We start from the raw sequence: 17,262 nt of genomic DNA on the forward strand, positions 1-17,262 counted from the left end.
ATTCTTACTCCGTATCTATCATGTCTTTTACTTGAGAATGTGGAAGCTACGTTGTATACTAAAAGTTAGCTATATGTATTTGAAGGTAATTTAATTTTTTTATAGTCATAATTATACAATTTTAATTCTTTATTGATTTGCTTTCATGGTATATTAAGTTATATTAAAATATTGTATTGTAGATGAAGATGCTGATGAAATTGGCCAACTTGAGCTACAATTTGTAAGTATGAATTTTTGCAGTGCTAAATCTGCTACCAATGTTGAGTAGATTGAGATTGATGTGTAATTCTTATAAAATATTTACTTATTCTTCTTTACTTAATATGTTATGTTTATTTTTTAATCTTTTTTGTTTAGTTTATCTTTCTAAGTAATCTAACTTTACTATTATTTTAAATGCAATAGGAACATGTGCACTTAAAAAGACCGATAACTTGCTACTTTGCTGACTTGTTTTATTTGTTTTAAGATCTATCTCTTTTTGAAGATGTAAACTTGTAATTATATGCATTTTGACAGTGAACTATTAACATTGAAGACTTTTTCCATCATAAATTTATGACTATAAATAATTTTTGTCATGCTCAAAACTATCAGAATTGGAAGGATATTAACAAGTGGCATTAAGTGCAATTCATTTGCTTAATTAATTTTATTCATTCTCTCTAAACAGGTTGTCATTGATTTATTTTTGTAATTAAAAAAAAAATTGTTTGAAAAATACGGGTCAACTCGACCCAACCCGCAACCCGATTGACCCGTTTAAAAATGACCCATTTTGACCCGCGACCCGTTTGACCCACAAACCCGATTGACTCGACCCGAACTTGACCCGACTTGCCCGTTTTGCCACGTCTAATGGCAGGGGCAAGGGCAAGGGTAAGGTCTTTGGGAAATGAAGATTGGAGAATGTGTTTACATAAAATTTACTTTACTTTTTTGTTATTATGCATGTCTGATAGCAACATGTCACCACTTTTTTGTTATTGTGCATAACTTCTCCTGTAAAGTTATTTTGTGATTGTTTTAGTGGGGATAGAAACACTTATTATTGAAGTACTTTGGCATTGTTTAGCCATTAATATTAGGTGGAGTCCACTTGTTTTGAACAATGTTTTGTATATGTTATTATATATGTATGGAATGATACTTCTTTATGTTTCTTCATTTGATGTACGTAATGGTACTTCTTTATACTTTTTTATACTTCTTTATTAAAACATACTTTTTTATGCTTTTTCATTTGATGTAAACAAAATCTTGTGGGGTGTATGTGCAATTTCCCCTTATATAAAGAAGAGCAGATTACATATTCTATTCAAATTACAAGAACACATTACATAAATAACACATTACAAGGCAGCATTACACAAACAAGAAAACATTACATAAAGAATACATTACATAAACTATTCAAATAAACAACAACATTACATAGTGCCAAATACATGGAATACACTTGTCAAAAGTGGTAGTATCCAAAATTATACAATAACTACAACAACTTGCCTTCAGGGCAGACTCAATGGCTTTGTTCCAAATTCTCCCATCCTACTAGAAAATATAAAAAAAATAGCAAAAAACCCCCATGACATAACAGGTACAAATTTGTATTTCTGTAACTTCTCTTTAACTATCCTCTCTCTCACCCTAGGTTTTTCTTCCCTTTGTTTGGCTACTTTTTCCCTCTCAATAGATGCTTTTTCCCTATCACTAGCCTCCTTTTCCTTTTCTTGTGCAACTCTTGCTTGATTCTTGTACATGCTGAATCTTGCAAGGACAATGGGTGCAACTTCAGACCCACGCTTACATGTTTTGCCATCTAACCACCTAAAGTATTTACAAGTAGGTTCATCATCCTACCAAAAAAAAAAAAAAAATCAAATTAGGGTTATTCATAAAGCCAACAAAAGCAGAAAACCAACAAAACCAAAAAAAAAAAAAAAAAAAAATGAAAAAATTTGAAAACCAGCTGTTACTCACCACATCATAGTAGCAGCACCCATTAAACTTTCTCCCAAAATTGTTCAAGGTCAAAGCAGTCCGTAGCTGACAACGGTCAGCAGAACATGAATGGTGACTAGAACCTGAGTAATAACTTGAAGAAGACATGTTCAGATTTCACTTTGGCAATCATAGTATAGAGAGAAATGGGTTTGGGGATTTTTAGGGATCCTGATATAGAGGAAAACCCAAACTTTAGTACACCTCCTCCTTGCTTGCAAATGTTCAGATTTCACTTTGGCAATCTAAGTAAAGAGAGAAAGGGATTATGGGTTTGGGGATTTTAGGGATTCTAAAGTAGAGAGAGGGAGAGAGCTTGTTCTTCTTTTTAGGATTTTATTTGGGTTCTAATTTTGGTTTATATAGTAAAAGAGATTTTCTAACGGAAATGACAAAGGTGGGTAATGGGGGTCTAACAGAGACCACCTCAGGTGGGTTAAGTGATAACTTTTAAACCACGAGTAGACACTTTTAAAACAGGCCAAACCACAGGTGGGTAAAGTGCAATTTCCCCTAAAATAAATTGAAAATCTTATTTCAACTATAAAATCACATGTAAAAGTAAAAGTTTATATATGTTAATGATTCATGTTTTTATAATATATCATATATGTGACAATTTTCAAGTATTCACTAATGCTAGTCCTTTAAGCCGAAGCAATCACCAAAATATAAACTATTTTTTCCTCAAAAGCTCATAAAGATAATTCAATTAAAAAAAATATGATAAGAATAAAAGAACAATCTACTAAAACACTGCTAATAAAATATTGATTGTAAAAGTTATTAAGTTAATAGTAAAAGTTGCAAGGCAATCTACTAGTATATTCATTTGGCACAATCACAATTTTTAAGGCCAATATTTTATTATATTAGCACGTGATATGATATCATTTAGGACATTTTTTTTTAGGACAAAACTTAGATGTAGTACATTAGATGTTGTTCCTTAGGTTCCCCTCTTAAGACTTAGCCATGTGACTACTTAATTTAAAAAAAAACACCTCCATTCCATGAGAAAAAAATCTACATAGCAGAATCTTAAAAACGGAACCTAAGAAACAGCACTTAAGTACTGTACTTAAGTCTTACTCTCTTTTTTTTTCCTTCTCAATAAATACTATTAGAATTCTACTTGTTTAAAAGTGACATAATTCATATGAACTAGGGTGGATTAAGAATAATGTAACTTAAAGATACATGTAGTAGGTAATTAAGGGTATGTTTGGTAGACTGTAATAGACGCTATAATGTAATAGTTACTCCTATGATTTAATTATTCTTTAGTTTGGTCATATTTTTATTACAAGGAATAGTCATTACTTATAAATAACTATTCTTCAAAATGAGGAATAACTATTCCTCTTTAAAATGTTGTATTAGCTATTCCTTCGTAAGTGCAATAATTTCAAAACTTAATATATTTCCAAATAAAAAAACTTTCCATATACATCTAACAATTATAAAAATAAAAAATCATAAAAAATAACGCATATCTTTCTTAAATTTAAAAATAACAATTTTTAAGGAGATATAATTTTATGAGTAAGATATTTCTTAAAATAAATGTTAAGTTTCATTCTAATGTTATAACTCACAACTAAACTAATGAATATATTTAGTTATTACATTACAACACACTTTATTACTAGTAATAAAGCTTCTCAAAAAAAAAAAATTACTAGTAATAAAAATTACAATTCATGTTATAATCTCCATTCATTCAGTGTACCAAACGTACTCTAAGTATTTTTCTTTTTAGAAGTATTTTAGTTGTGGTGTTATGATAACATAAAAATTGCAATATAAATGGAAATTAGTTAATATATTCATTTAATGAAACCATAGTTTCTAGGCCTCAACTTCTGACTGTGCAAATTATAGATTAATTACAAAGTTTATGTAAAATATAAAATGAGAATAAATTATGTAAGGACATAGTGTAAAACCCATGTTTTACCTTTCCAATACCAACATGACACATCATTTTATCACATATTTAAGAATAAGTACAACTATACCCAATCAATTCTAATACCCATACTAAACTGGGAGTTCATTGATATATTATTAAGTGTGGTAAGATGTATTGATTTTTAAGTAAAATGCTGATGGGTATTATCTTATTGGATTGTGTAAAATAAGGGTTAACACCCCATCCTTCCCAAATTCAGACTTATAAAAATATATATTTTATAAAACATTTTCAAAACTAAGATAATAATAAGTAAGCCTCTCAAAACTTTAAATTAACTATCGAAATATAACATAAATTGAGCCACTAAATGCAAAACAATTTTTATTATATTAATAAAAAATTATGATAAATAAATTATTAAAATAAAATTAGTAAATTATCCCAACAATTAATAAGATAATTGAATTTCACAATTAATGAGAGTTGCATTTGTAATATATAGAAGATAATCCATTGGCGCAACAACAACTTTTAGTACCAAACTTTTGACCATGCAATGCACAGTTTAAATTAAAATTATATGCAATTAAATAATAAAAAAATAGTTAGAGAGTCATATGACAAAAACATATTAATTTCATGGCATATAATACATACATATATTATGCCATTTCAAAGTATTTTCCACCTTTTTTAAAGGATAAGGGAGCCCAACTAAAAACAATTAAATTTTGATAAATTGATGCGTTTTTAGCCAATTTCTCTTGATTTAATTACGTTCTCTTTATGTTGATTAAAAATGATTTCCTTAATTTCATTGAGATAATGAATTGGGTGTTTGCGATTGAGTTCTCCATATTTTGTTGTGAGAATAGACTGGTTGATGTTGAAGTCGGATGTTGTGGATTTTGTGAAGGTTGTGATTCACTTTGAGTCTTTGGGTGTTTGAGATTTTGGTTTAGGAAAGTTATAAATATATTTTGTTTTAGAACTAAAGAAAAAAAAAATTGGCGAAAAGCACATTTTAGTTCCTACATTTTCAGGCGATTCTCATTTTCTCCATACATTTTATTTTTACTGTTTTTAGTCCCTATCTTGAAAAACGCTTCTCGTTTTGGTTTCTGCCGTTACTCATTTAACAGAAATATCCTACGTGGCAAACGGTTCAACAGTAAATGCTGACGTGTCTATTAAAATAATATTAAAAAAAATATTTGCATTTTTAAAAATGCCACGTCAGCAATTTAATTTTAAAAAAAAGCCACATCAGATAAAAATAATATAAAAATTTCTAACCTAATTATTATTTTTAAATAAAGAAAAGAAATTAGTTAAATTTTTTCCTTTTTTTTTGGAAGAACATGAAGAACTCAAACTTATGTCTTCTTCAAATCATTGTGGCGTTTCAGTGATTTCTGGGTTCAGTGGTGGCGTTTTGGTGGTGGAGTTGAATTGGTGATTTCTGGGTTTAGTGGTAGCGTTTCGGTGGTGGAGTTGAATCGATGGCTGGGTTTGGTGGTGGCAGATCATTGTGGCAGATCGGCTTTTGGGCTTCAAATCGGCTTGGCAGATCAGTGTGGAGGCTTTGGGTGGCCGTGATTCAGATCGCTATGGGTGGGTGAATCGATGCTGCCGCTACTGTTCTCATCTCTTTCAACCGAAGATTAGTCGTTGTTGGACTTGGGTCGTGGTTTCTTGGTTGTTTTTGGACTTGGGTCGTGGTTTCTTAGTTGTTTCTGGGTTTGTGGTTCGGTGGGTATGTAAATTTTGTTGAAATTTTTAGGTTTCTTGGTGGTTGTTTGTTGGTTGTTTCCGGGTTTGTGGTTTCTCGGTGCTTGTTTGTGGTTCGGCGGGTATGTAAATATTGTTGAAATTTTTAGGTTTGTGATTGTTGGCTTCGGTGGCTTTGTTGGCTTTGGTGGGTTGCAGTGGTAGTGGGTTTGTGATTGCTGGCTTCGGTGGGTTGAAATTGTTGGGCTGAGTTTAGCTAATTTCTTTTCATTTAAAAAAAAAAAAATTAGGTTAGAAATTTTTATATTATTTTTATCTAATGTGGCTTTTTTTAAAAATTAAATTACTGACGTGGCATTTTTAAAAATGCAATAAATTGCTGACGTGGCATTTTTAAAAATGCAAATATTTTTTTAATATTATTTTAATAGACATTTCAGCATTTACTGTTGGACCGTTTGCCATGTAGGATATTTCTGTTAAATGAGTAACAACAGGGACCAAAACAGGAAGCTTTTTTTAGGATAGGGATTAAAAGCGGTAAAAATAAAATGTAGGGACTAAAATGAGAATCGCCTGAAAATATAGGGACTAAAATGTGATTTTCGCCAAAAAAATTCTAATTGATTATTTGTGTTATAACTCATAATTTGTAGGTTTCTTTGTAGGTTTTTATTTTTTATTTTACTGTTGTTTTGTGCGGTATGAGCCATAGTAATAAAAATAAAAATTGATGATGATTTCAAAGTATTTTCCGCTTTTTTTTAAAGGATGCATGAGCCCAACTAAAAACAATTAAATTTTGATAAATTGATGTGTTTTTAGCTAATTTATATTTATTTAATTGCATTCTCTTTATGTTGATACTTAAAAATGATTTCCTTAATTTCATTGAGATAATGAATTGGGTGTTTGCGATTGAGGTCTCCATATTTTGTTGTGAGAATAGAGTGGTTGCGGAAGTGTTTGGTAGGTTGCCTAAATTTATGTAATTTTAGAATATATAAATATTTTATGCTTTAAATTCTTATTTATAGATTTCAAAATCATTTAATTAGTTTAAAAAATAAAATCTACTTAATTTTAACGGTAAATATTATAATATGTGTTAGGGTACTTCTTTTTACACATAATTTTATTTGAGTACCACTTATTTATTTTCAAACACCACTAATAAGTTATTGAGTTTTCTCAAATATTTTTTGCTCTATTATTATGTTAATCACAAATATTTCATATCTCATTTTCTAAAATTGGGTTATGATATAAAACATCACAAAAAATCCCAATTCTCATTGGCAATATCAAAGCCCAGTTCTCGCTGGCAATATTTAAAAGCCCAAGCTAACTACTTGGCACTATTCTAACAAAAGCCCAAGGTTATACTTGGCAAAATACTATATCATAATTATTCCACTTAAAAGTCCAATGATCAACAATGTTTTAAGTTCTTAAACCTATTACTACAATATTACAAATCTATAAAATCTATCTTATAAAACCCATGGTAACCATTTATGTTACGTGACACTACTCATTTTTCTAAAACCCATGGCAAACATACATCAAGCCCATGGAGAATTATGAATTTGTGTTACTAATATAAAAACCCATGGAAAGTTATGATTTATTTTAAACCCATAATATTTATTTATTTCATACCTTATTATAAACCCATGGTAAGTATTTATGTTACGTAACACTATTCATTTTTCCAAAACCCATGGCAAAAATATATCAAGCCCATGGAGAATTATGAATTTGTGTTACTAATATAAAAGCCCATGGAAAGTTATGATTATTTATTTTGGACCTATGACATTTATTTATTTCAACCATAATATAAACCCATGGAGTTTATATAAGAACTAATGGTCACTATTTATCTTACATCACAACATTCATAATATTTATTACCAAAACTCATGGTAATTATTCATCCTACATGTCCATTATGATTATCTAGAGAGAAACTATACAAGTTGTTATTTAAAGCCCATGTAAATTAATACCCAAAATCTATCATAATATTTCATAAAAGCTCATGAATCCATTTTATTTCTACTAACTAAAGCCCATGAGGAGTAAAAAACCCATGGCAAAGCATGTCTTTAATGCCCATTTTGTAGGCTCAAGAATCTCATGAAGTAGGGAACAAGCCCAAGCAAAGAAAGGGCCATGTGGCCCAACTAAAAGTGCTGAAATGGAGAAGAGTTCCAGCCCAAAAAGGTCCCCCAACAAGAGGCTTGAAAGTGGGCAACCAGCCCTTATTCATTCCTAACCAAAAAGAGCAACTAGGTACTCATACAAGAGAACCAAGCCTTTGAGAATGGACTAAGGGCTATCCCATTAGTTTTCTGCCACCCCTTGCCTGACGTGAACAGTGCCAAAGGGCTGTCATATCAACTGAAGTCAAAAGGATGAAGGGACTCCATCATCTTCCTCAAGACTACACCTCCAGCGGAAGGGGAGCTGAAACCAAACCTCAACAAATTGATGTTATAAATGTTAAAAACATTCAAGACGTGATTCATGTACCAAGCCCATGAATCCTAAAGGGGAAAAATTGAGAACATGTGATTTGGAGGGCATAAAGGGATCTCCAGCGGAACCCCCTGAAGTAGACTAAAGCTTCACACTTGGCTTGAGGTGTTGAATCTTACTTCTTGGGGAACCAAATCTCAGTTTGCAGCATTAGGATTCGCTCTTGATACACAATAATTAAGCTTAGCCCCGAAAATCTTAGCATTTAATGCAAAAAGCTCTAAAATCCCATCATTACCCAAAGAAGCAAGACAACCCCTCAAAGTGGATTTTCCTACTTCTGATAAAAAATCTCAAGAAAATTAAACCTTGATTTCGTCACCCCTGATGAGTCATGCATTTTTGGATTCTTGTCAATCAATGCTTCTCTAAAACTCCATTATAAAAACATACACATCTCAGCCCACTAGAGGGAGGAGGAAGCCTCTCTAGAAAATTTCTGTCATTGACTACACTCTGCAGAAATTCAATCCCTATTTACTTTCTTTAAGATTCCCCAAGCTCTCTTGAGCTCACTCACAACCTTTCTCAGCCTATAGTCACCATAACACCAATATTCACCACCTTGCTTATACCTTCCTACTCCATAAACATCCCATAACTGACCAAGACAGCCACTCCCTCTGAAACCCTTGGTTTGTTTACTACTTTGCTCATGGTTTAGCTTTCCTCAAGCTCATCACTCATCATCTTTAGCCCACACTCATCTAATCTCAGATACTCGCTTCCTCTTTCACACAATCACAGCCCATAAATATCTCTCAACTAGTCACAAACAGACCACAAATCTCAAAAATCCTTAACCTCAGAGTTAACCTCATCCCACTCACTCAAAACAGCCCATATTGTCTCATTCATGCCTTATAAACACACACTCACCAAAATCTTAGTCTAATACTTGCTGCATTGAGCTGGGGATTTTTCCCTCCCTTCATTCCATCCAAATTTTCCTCTTTTATTTATAACTATGGAGCCTTTAATCATTGTTTATTATTATTATGATGAAGGATATAATATATTTGTAACAATTGAATTTTTTCCTCACATTGATGTAATGATGGTTGAAAGTACTATAAATTCCCTTGACCAAGACACACAAGGACCCCCAAGAGTAAACACTTTCCTAAATTTATTTAATCATTGACTATTAGACTCTAAGTATAATTTCACCCCTACTGCTGGAGATAATACCGTACCGTTAAAGGACTGATTTGAACTATGACGCCGTAAAAAGACTAATAATATAACAAACTAACAATACTAACGTGTTTATTGGGCTTTATTGTTGTTTTCTTGTTAGGATGTAGCCTCTATCTCTTGCTTGGGCGGACTTACACCACACCGATAGCCTTTAGGCTTTATTTCAAGGGCCCATTGTTGAGTTTCGACTTGGCTATCCCATATTCTATTTGGAAACATCAGAAATTTTCCCCTCAACAATATGTTATAGTCTTATGGTGTTATACAAATTTTTTAATAAAATATGAATTAAGAAAATCAAGTTTTAAAGTATTCAATAATATTATGAGCAAATATAAAAATTATATAACAAAATAAGTACTATATGTAGGTCTTAATATATATATATATATATATAAATGAATTCAAAAGAAATTGTAAAATAGTCCATGCATCGCACAGGACATCATCTAGTTTGTAATAAAGTTTCATATAGAGTAAATTATAGATAATTAATGAGAATATAATTTGCTCTAGGTAAATCATCTCAATAATTAATGAAAATATTTTTCTTAAAATTCATGGTGTTAGAATTTTAGTTTTTTATTTTTTTAGGAAGAGTAATAGAATTTTAGTTGAAGTAGAAAATTTTATTTTTATAAAATTTTTAATTGTTTTTTGTTAGTGTAAACTAAAGGTAATAGAATTTAATATACCATAAATTGTCTTAATAATTAATATGTAGAATATGATAGAATTTCAATTTACGATGTTTGTTTTATTGGTTTTTGGTGTAAAACTGTAAACAGAAAATTTTCATTCGACAACAAAAGACCTTATCCTATGATTTTGCAACTTCTTTTTTTTTTTTTTTTGATGGAATGTAATTTTTCCAATTTAAACTCACACTTTAAAATGATAAAATTCCTATAGTTCTATCCCGTGCGTGGAGTTCTCTCTCTTGTGGTAGCACAAGTTCCTCCCTCCCTTGGCCTAGTCCGAAGGGTATTGTTTTTGCTTTTTCACAAAATCATGGCTGAGGAGTTCGTTGACAGTATGGAAAAAATGAAGCTAACATCAGAGGAAGAAGAAATTGTAGTTATCTCGGATGAAGGAAGACTAAAAGCTCTTGAGAGTTGTTATCTGAGTTTGATTGGCAAATTCCTAACGTGCAAACCCTTCAATAAGATGGCAGCCAAGAATACAATACGGAGGGCTTGGGGAGTTGATGATACAATGCAAATTCTAGAGGTGGGGCCGAATTTGTTCCAATTTAAGTTTCAATCTGAGTTTGAGATTAATCGAATTTTCAAGGGTGGTCCTTGGTCGTTTGATAATCAACTTCTCATGCTCCAATGATGGAAGAAAGGGATGACGATGGGTAATATAATCATGGAGACAGCTTCGTTATGGGTTCAAATATGGGGTGCTCCCTTTGATATGCTTTCACCTTGGGTTGCTAAAGAAGTTGGGGGTAGATTAGGTGTGGTTGAAGAGGTGGAATTGAAGAAAAGGAAGGATGATATTAATTTTTTTTATGCGTGTTAGGGTTGCTTTGACTATATCAAAGCCTCTTAAACGAGGAGGGTTCCTGGCTAGGTTGGATGGAGAGCGTTCCTGGGTGACATTTAAGTATGAACGGCTTCCCATGTTCTGTCATTATTGTGGGATATTAGGGCATGATTTAAAACACTGTGTAGCACACTATGCAGTGGAGAAGAATGGTGGAAATATTGATTATCAGTATGGAGATTTCTTAAGGGCAACAGGTGGTCGAGCAAGGGTTCCAGTCCATCAATATTCTAATCCTAAATCCTTTACGAAGGAGGGTGCAGGTAGTGGTCAAGTACAAGATCCAGTTTCGGTGGCTAAATCCATGCAGACGGTAGTGGCAGAAAGAGAGGTAGGGAACGAAAACCCTAGGGTGAGTGATAAGGTTGAAGCTGAGAATCTAGGAGTTGTCACGGATTCCATGCAAGCTAATGGAGTGTTTTGTGCAAGCCATACTAACGTGGAGGAGTATAATTCTGTGGCAGTAAATCCAAGCCTAGATATTAAGCTAACTTTAAATGGCAAGGTTGATTTAAATATGTGGATTGAGAAGGAATTAGCACATATTACTACGGATGAGGTGTAAGTAGAGATTAGGCCAGATGGCTTTCAAGAGCACGTTCCTCTCACTAATGAATTATCTACAGCTGGATCTGGGCTGTCTAATTCTAAGCCCAAAACTACATGGACTCATATCAACAAGATAGGCTTTGGCCTTGATGGTTTAGCCAGGGCAATTACCCTTCCAACACTTGGAAAGAGAGACACGAGGGATACTGTTGGTGAGCAGATTGATGAGCACGAGACTAAGAGAGGGAAGGTGATCAATGAGGAAGGACTTTCAAAAGAAATATCGGTGGGGGTGGACAACCACCCTTGCCGGAAGCAATAAGGCTGTTAAGCTGGAACTGCCAAGGGCTTGAGAACCTTTGGACAAGTCGAAACCTTCGCAAGATTGTGAGGGAACAAGCTCTCATAGTTTGTTTTCTAATGGAGTCAAGACTGGATAAAGATGGATTTGAAAATTTATATGGTAATTTGCGATATCAGAATAAGATTATTGTGAAGCATCCTAATTTGGGTAGAGGGATAGCACTTTTGTGGAAAAATTCTATCACATTGGAAGTTATTAACTATACTGTGAACCATGTTTTGGCTATGGTTATGGAGGAAGATGGTTTTAAATGGTTTTTGACTTGTTTCTATGGATGGCTGGAGGCACAAAAAAGGAAAAATCATGGAGGTTGTTGGAATATTTGAAGACCTTTGTGGAGGGACCTTGGCTGGTTATAGGGAATTTTAACACTTTCTTACATGCTTCGGAGAAGAAAAGCAAAAGACCACCACAATCTTCACAGGTTGATGCATTCAGGGAAGCTTTGGAGTCTTGTCAACTTCAAGATCTTGGTTACAAAGGATATTCTTTTGATGTGCATGAAATATATACAATAAAGTACTCACATATCTACATATTTAGCCTTACTTTTATGTTATTTTGTGACTGATTATATAATATCTTTGTGTTGTAGGTAACAAGGGCTTTACATGCAAAGTGGGGCTAGGCCAATTGATTCAAACCAACTTACATCCAGCCAGGCATGAATTCAAGAAAAGACCAACCCAATTAAATTTAAGCCCAATTGAAGTAAGGAATCAAAGGAAATTTGCACCAAATCCAAGTCCAATTTGGATTAGGATTCCAGCCTGCACATCAGTTAGTATTTTTAGCATAACTTTCGGTTCAGATGTCCAATCGAGATTATTCAAGTTGGGCTGGAACGTTAACTTAAAGGGCTACAACTTTGTAGTTTAGCAAAAGTCCGAATTCTGAAGTTAAGTGGGCAAAAACCGTCGGTTAAGTGAAGCCTAAAAATCTGGATTTTCTCCAAACGGGAATTCAACTTGTAATAGGAGTCCTTGACTTATTTAAAGGCTCTTTAGGGCAAAATTCAGGGAGGCTGAGGCGGAGGCTAGTGCTAGGGCTGGGGGCTGTACATAGAGAGTGTGGCTACTTCTTTGGTTTTCTTCCAGGACAGTTAGTTTTATTTTATTTGTCTAGTTTAATGTTTAGTATTTTATTTTTGTGTTTTCTTTCAATTACTATGAGTAGCTAAATTTATAATTAGGGTTGAGAATGAAACCTTGTTAAGGATTAACAGTAATATTTATGTGATTTGATTTTTCCCACAATAGTTGTTCTTTATTGATTTAAATTGTTCTTGCTTCATATCAATTGACTAAGATGGGATTCTAGATATGAGTTCAATCATGTTTTTCTCATGATTTAGGATTTTCTTAATTAATTGAATGTTTGGTTTATTAATTCTTGATTATAAAATTAGATATCTCTTGTTATTTGTCTGTCAATGGATATGATTTATGATTTGATTTTTAGAATTGGATATATCTTGTGATTTGTTTGGCTACAGATTCAATTGATGATTTGGTTTTATACTTAAGAAGCGAAGAAGAACATGCTTTAGATTTTTAAACATAAGTTTTAATGATGATATTTTCCATGATAGCAAGATTGATTTCTAGATTATCATGTAGTGAGTTGGAAAAAATTAAATATCATAAATATATGCTGATATGACTTACAAGGCGGATTCCAAAACCTTAATTCATTTCCCTTGATTGTTTACATCTTTTTATTGCTTTATATATTTTGCTTAGTTTAACTATTTGCTTAGTTTATTTAATTGCAAACAACCAATTTTTATTAAACTAGATTAGGATTAATTTGGTTAAGGTTTAATTAATTTTCCTACGTTCATACAAGTCCCTGTGGGTTCGACCTCGTTCTTATCCAACTATACTTCGGTACGGTTTGTACACTTGCGAGTATTTTAAAATTTCACAACACCTTTTACATGGAATAATAAGAGATTGGGTGAGGCAAATACTAAAATCAGATTGGATAGAGCCATGGCCAATAAAGATTGGATTGGGAAATTTCAAATGAGCAAAGTTATACACCTATCAGCATATGCTTCGGATCATTTACCAATTCTTTTACATGTTCAATCTTTTGTTCCACAAATACGTGAGAGAGGATTTAAATTTGAGGAGTCTTGGCTACTTATGGAGGATTGTGAAGCTACGGTAAAGGGGGCTTGGGGTGGTGAGCTGGCTGTTGAGCAGGGATTAGCTTCAACCTTGAAGAAAATACAAGCTTGTGGATCGGAATTAATGAGGTGGGGCTTGACAAGAACAACTTTGGATGAAGAAGCTATTAAACAAATCCAAAAGAGGTTGGACAGATTAAATGAAGAGGAGATGATTACTGATAGCAAGGCCGAATACCTAGAGCTAAACAAAAAGATGGATGAGTTTCTCCAAAAACAGGAAATTTACTAGGCTCAAAGGTCTAGAATTTCATGGTTGAAGCATGGGGATAAAAATACTAAGTTTTTTCACTCAAAGGCATCATAAAGAAAGAGAAAGAATCATATTCGGGGTATTAAAAATGGCCAAGGGCAATGGGTGGAAGAATTAGAGGAGGTGGTGGTAGTAGCTTCTGATTATTTTGAAAGCCTTTTTCACACAGGAGCATGTGATCAGATGGAGGAGTGCCTGGCTACTATTCCACAGATGGTGACTGAAGAAATGAAGGAGGCTTTGTCTGGGGAGTTTACTGCAGAAGAAGTTAAAGTGGCTTTATTTCAAATGGGACCTATAAAAGCTCCAAGACTTGATGGTATGAACGCCATTTTCTTTAAAAAATTCTAGCATATAGTGGGTGATGATGTTGTTATAGCTGTTTTGGATTTTTTAAATAATGGTAATATGTTGCCTGAGATAAATCACACAAACATAGTTCTTATTCCTAAAGTGAAAAATCCTGAAAAAATGTCTGACTTTAGACCTATAAGTTTATGTAATGTGATTTATAAGATTATGTCAAAAGTCTTGCCAAATAGATTGAAATAGGTACTTCCATATATTGTCTCACCTACTCAAAGTGCCTTTGTATTGGGGAGATTGATCACAGATAATGTCTTATGGCCTATGAAACACTACATACAATGCATGCTAGGAAGAAGGGAAAGAAAGGGACTTTGGCATTGAAATTGGATGTCAGTAAAGCCTATGATTGTGTGGAGTGGCAGTTGCTTCAGGGGATTATGGAAAAGATGGGCTTCTTAGCACTGTGGATAGAGAGGGTGATGAGTTGTGTCACTACTCCAACTTTCTCTATTTTAGTGAATGGTAAACCTTATGGTATGATACATCCATCAAGAGGAATACGACAAGGTGATCCATTATCACCATATCTATTTCTCTTATGTGTAAAAGGTTTTACTGCTCTGTTGGCAAAAGCAGAACTTGGAGGGAGGATTAAAGGGGTTTCTATTTGTAGAGGGGCACCTAGAGTTACTAATCTACTGTTTGCAGATGATTCTTTGTTGTTTTGTCAAGCTATACTGAATGAAGGGCAAGCTATAATGGAAATTCTTCAAACATATGCAAAGGCTTCAGGGCAATGTATAAATTTGGAGAAATCTTCAGTTTATTTTAGTAGTAATACAACAAGCAGTCAAAGGCAACAGATTCTGTAGATCTTGGGGGTGAAGGAGGTGGAGAGATTTGAATCTTACTTAGGGTTGCCAACATTGATTGGAAGAGCCAAGTATCATACTTTTTCTTATTTAAAAGACCGAATTTGGAAGAAGCTGCAAGGATGGAAAGGTATGTTGTTATTTAGAGCTGGAAAGGAAATCTTGATAAAGGCGGTGGCCCAATCTATACCTACATATACTATGAGTGTTTTCCAACTTCCTATGAAACTATGTGATGAACTGGATAGTATGTGTGCTAAATTCTGGTGGGGTCAAGTAGGTGATGAAAGAAAAATCCATTGGAAGAGGTGGGATAAGTTGTCAACTTCAAAGATGGAGGGTGGCATGAGATTTCGGGATTTGAGAGATTTTAATTTAGCTATGTTGGCTAAACAAGGTTGGTGAATGCTTCAAGGGATGATTCTTTGTTATACAAGTGTTTTAAAGCAAGATATTTTCCTTGGTCTTCTTTTCTTGATGCCAAAGAATCACCTAGTTGTTCCTATGTGTGGAGAAGTTTGATGGTTGCCCTAACAACTCCTAGATCGGGTTATTATTGGAGGGTTGGTAATGGGTCTTCAATAAGTGTTGTAGGGGATAGGTGGATCCCTAACTAGCCCACAAATAAAATCATCCATCCAAGACATGAGTTGGTTGGAGATTTAGCAGTCTCAGAATTGATTGACCCGGAGTTGCATGCATGGAGAAGTGATATGATTATGGCAATGTTTCACAAAGAAGATGTTGAAGCTATATGTAGAATCCCTCTTAGTCGAAGATCTGTTCTAGATTCTATTATTTGGCTGCACAACAAGAATGGTAAGTTTTCTATCAAATCTGCCTATAAGCTTGCAAGACGGACTCAATTTCATGGAGATAGGGCCAAGGCTTCAAGTGGTTGTGCTGGGAAAAAATTTGGCCGGTTTTGTGGAAGCTTAAAATTCCAAATAAAATTAAAGTATTTGGGTGGAGAGCTTGCCATGATATATTACCAACATACTATAATCTGTCACGTCGGAGGATCATAATTGAGGATAAATGTCAATTGTGTACCAAAGAGTCGGAGACAACAACTCATGCATTGTGGGAGTGTGTTGCGGTGCAAGACATATGGGCTGGTAGTATTTCAAAATTGCAAAAAGGGTGCTCTGTTTTTCGTGATACACTTTAGCTGATGGAGTTTCTAGTGGACAGATTATCGGTTAAGGAGTTAGAGTTGTTTTGGGTGCAGGCATGGATTATATGGAACTAAAGAAATTGTGTGGTGCATGGGGGAAAATGGGGGAAAATTGAAGGATCCTAAATGCCTTAACAAGCGAGCAGAGGAGTTCATTCAGGAATTTCAGCAAGCCCATGTGTAGTTGGCAGTCTCTCGGACCGAGCAAATCAGTTTTGAAGTGTGGCAACCTCCACCGCCTGATGTATACAAACTTAATTTTGATGTTGCAGTGTTTTTGGGGCTGGAAAGAACAGGGATAGGAGCTATAATTCGTAATAACAAGGGAGAGGTTATGGCGACAATGTTTGCTATTGGACCGGGTGCAGAAAACAGTGAAGAAGCAGAATTGTTGGCCTGCAGAAGATCCTTGGAGTTTGCTGTGGATGCTGGGTTTACAAGCTTGATAATTGAAGGTGATAATGTCAATATAATACAAGCCATTTCTTCTTTTTGGTAAACAAGCCATTTCTTCATCTTTGCCCAACCATTCCATTCTTGTCTATATGGTGGATGATATTCATCATTTGATACATGGGTTATATTGGGCTATA

General features: G+C 33.8%; 1 protein-coding gene across 1 annotated transcript; it reads left to right on the plus strand.

Moving 5' to 3' along the window:
* The first annotated feature begins 13,858 nt into the window (after positions 1-13,858).
* On the plus strand, positions 13,859-14,290 carry LOC115968155. The gene has a single exon (XM_031087458.1). It carries the CDS (start codon positions 13,859-13,861, stop codon positions 14,288-14,290), a length of 432 nt encoding a protein of 143 aa, XP_030943318.1.
* Positions 14,291-17,262: the final 2,972 nt, after the last annotated feature.

This window comes from Quercus lobata, chromosome 2 (assembly GCF_001633185.2).
Source record: "Quercus lobata isolate SW786 chromosome 2, ValleyOak3.0 Primary Assembly, whole genome shotgun sequence".
NCBI lineage: Eukaryota > Viridiplantae > Streptophyta > Magnoliopsida > Fagales > Fagaceae > Quercus > Quercus lobata.

Coding starts and splice junctions, on each gene's coding strand:
- LOC115968155 (XM_031087458.1), top strand. CDS start 13,859: ATGGCCAATAAAGATTGGATTGGGAAATTTCAAATGAGCAAAGTTATA.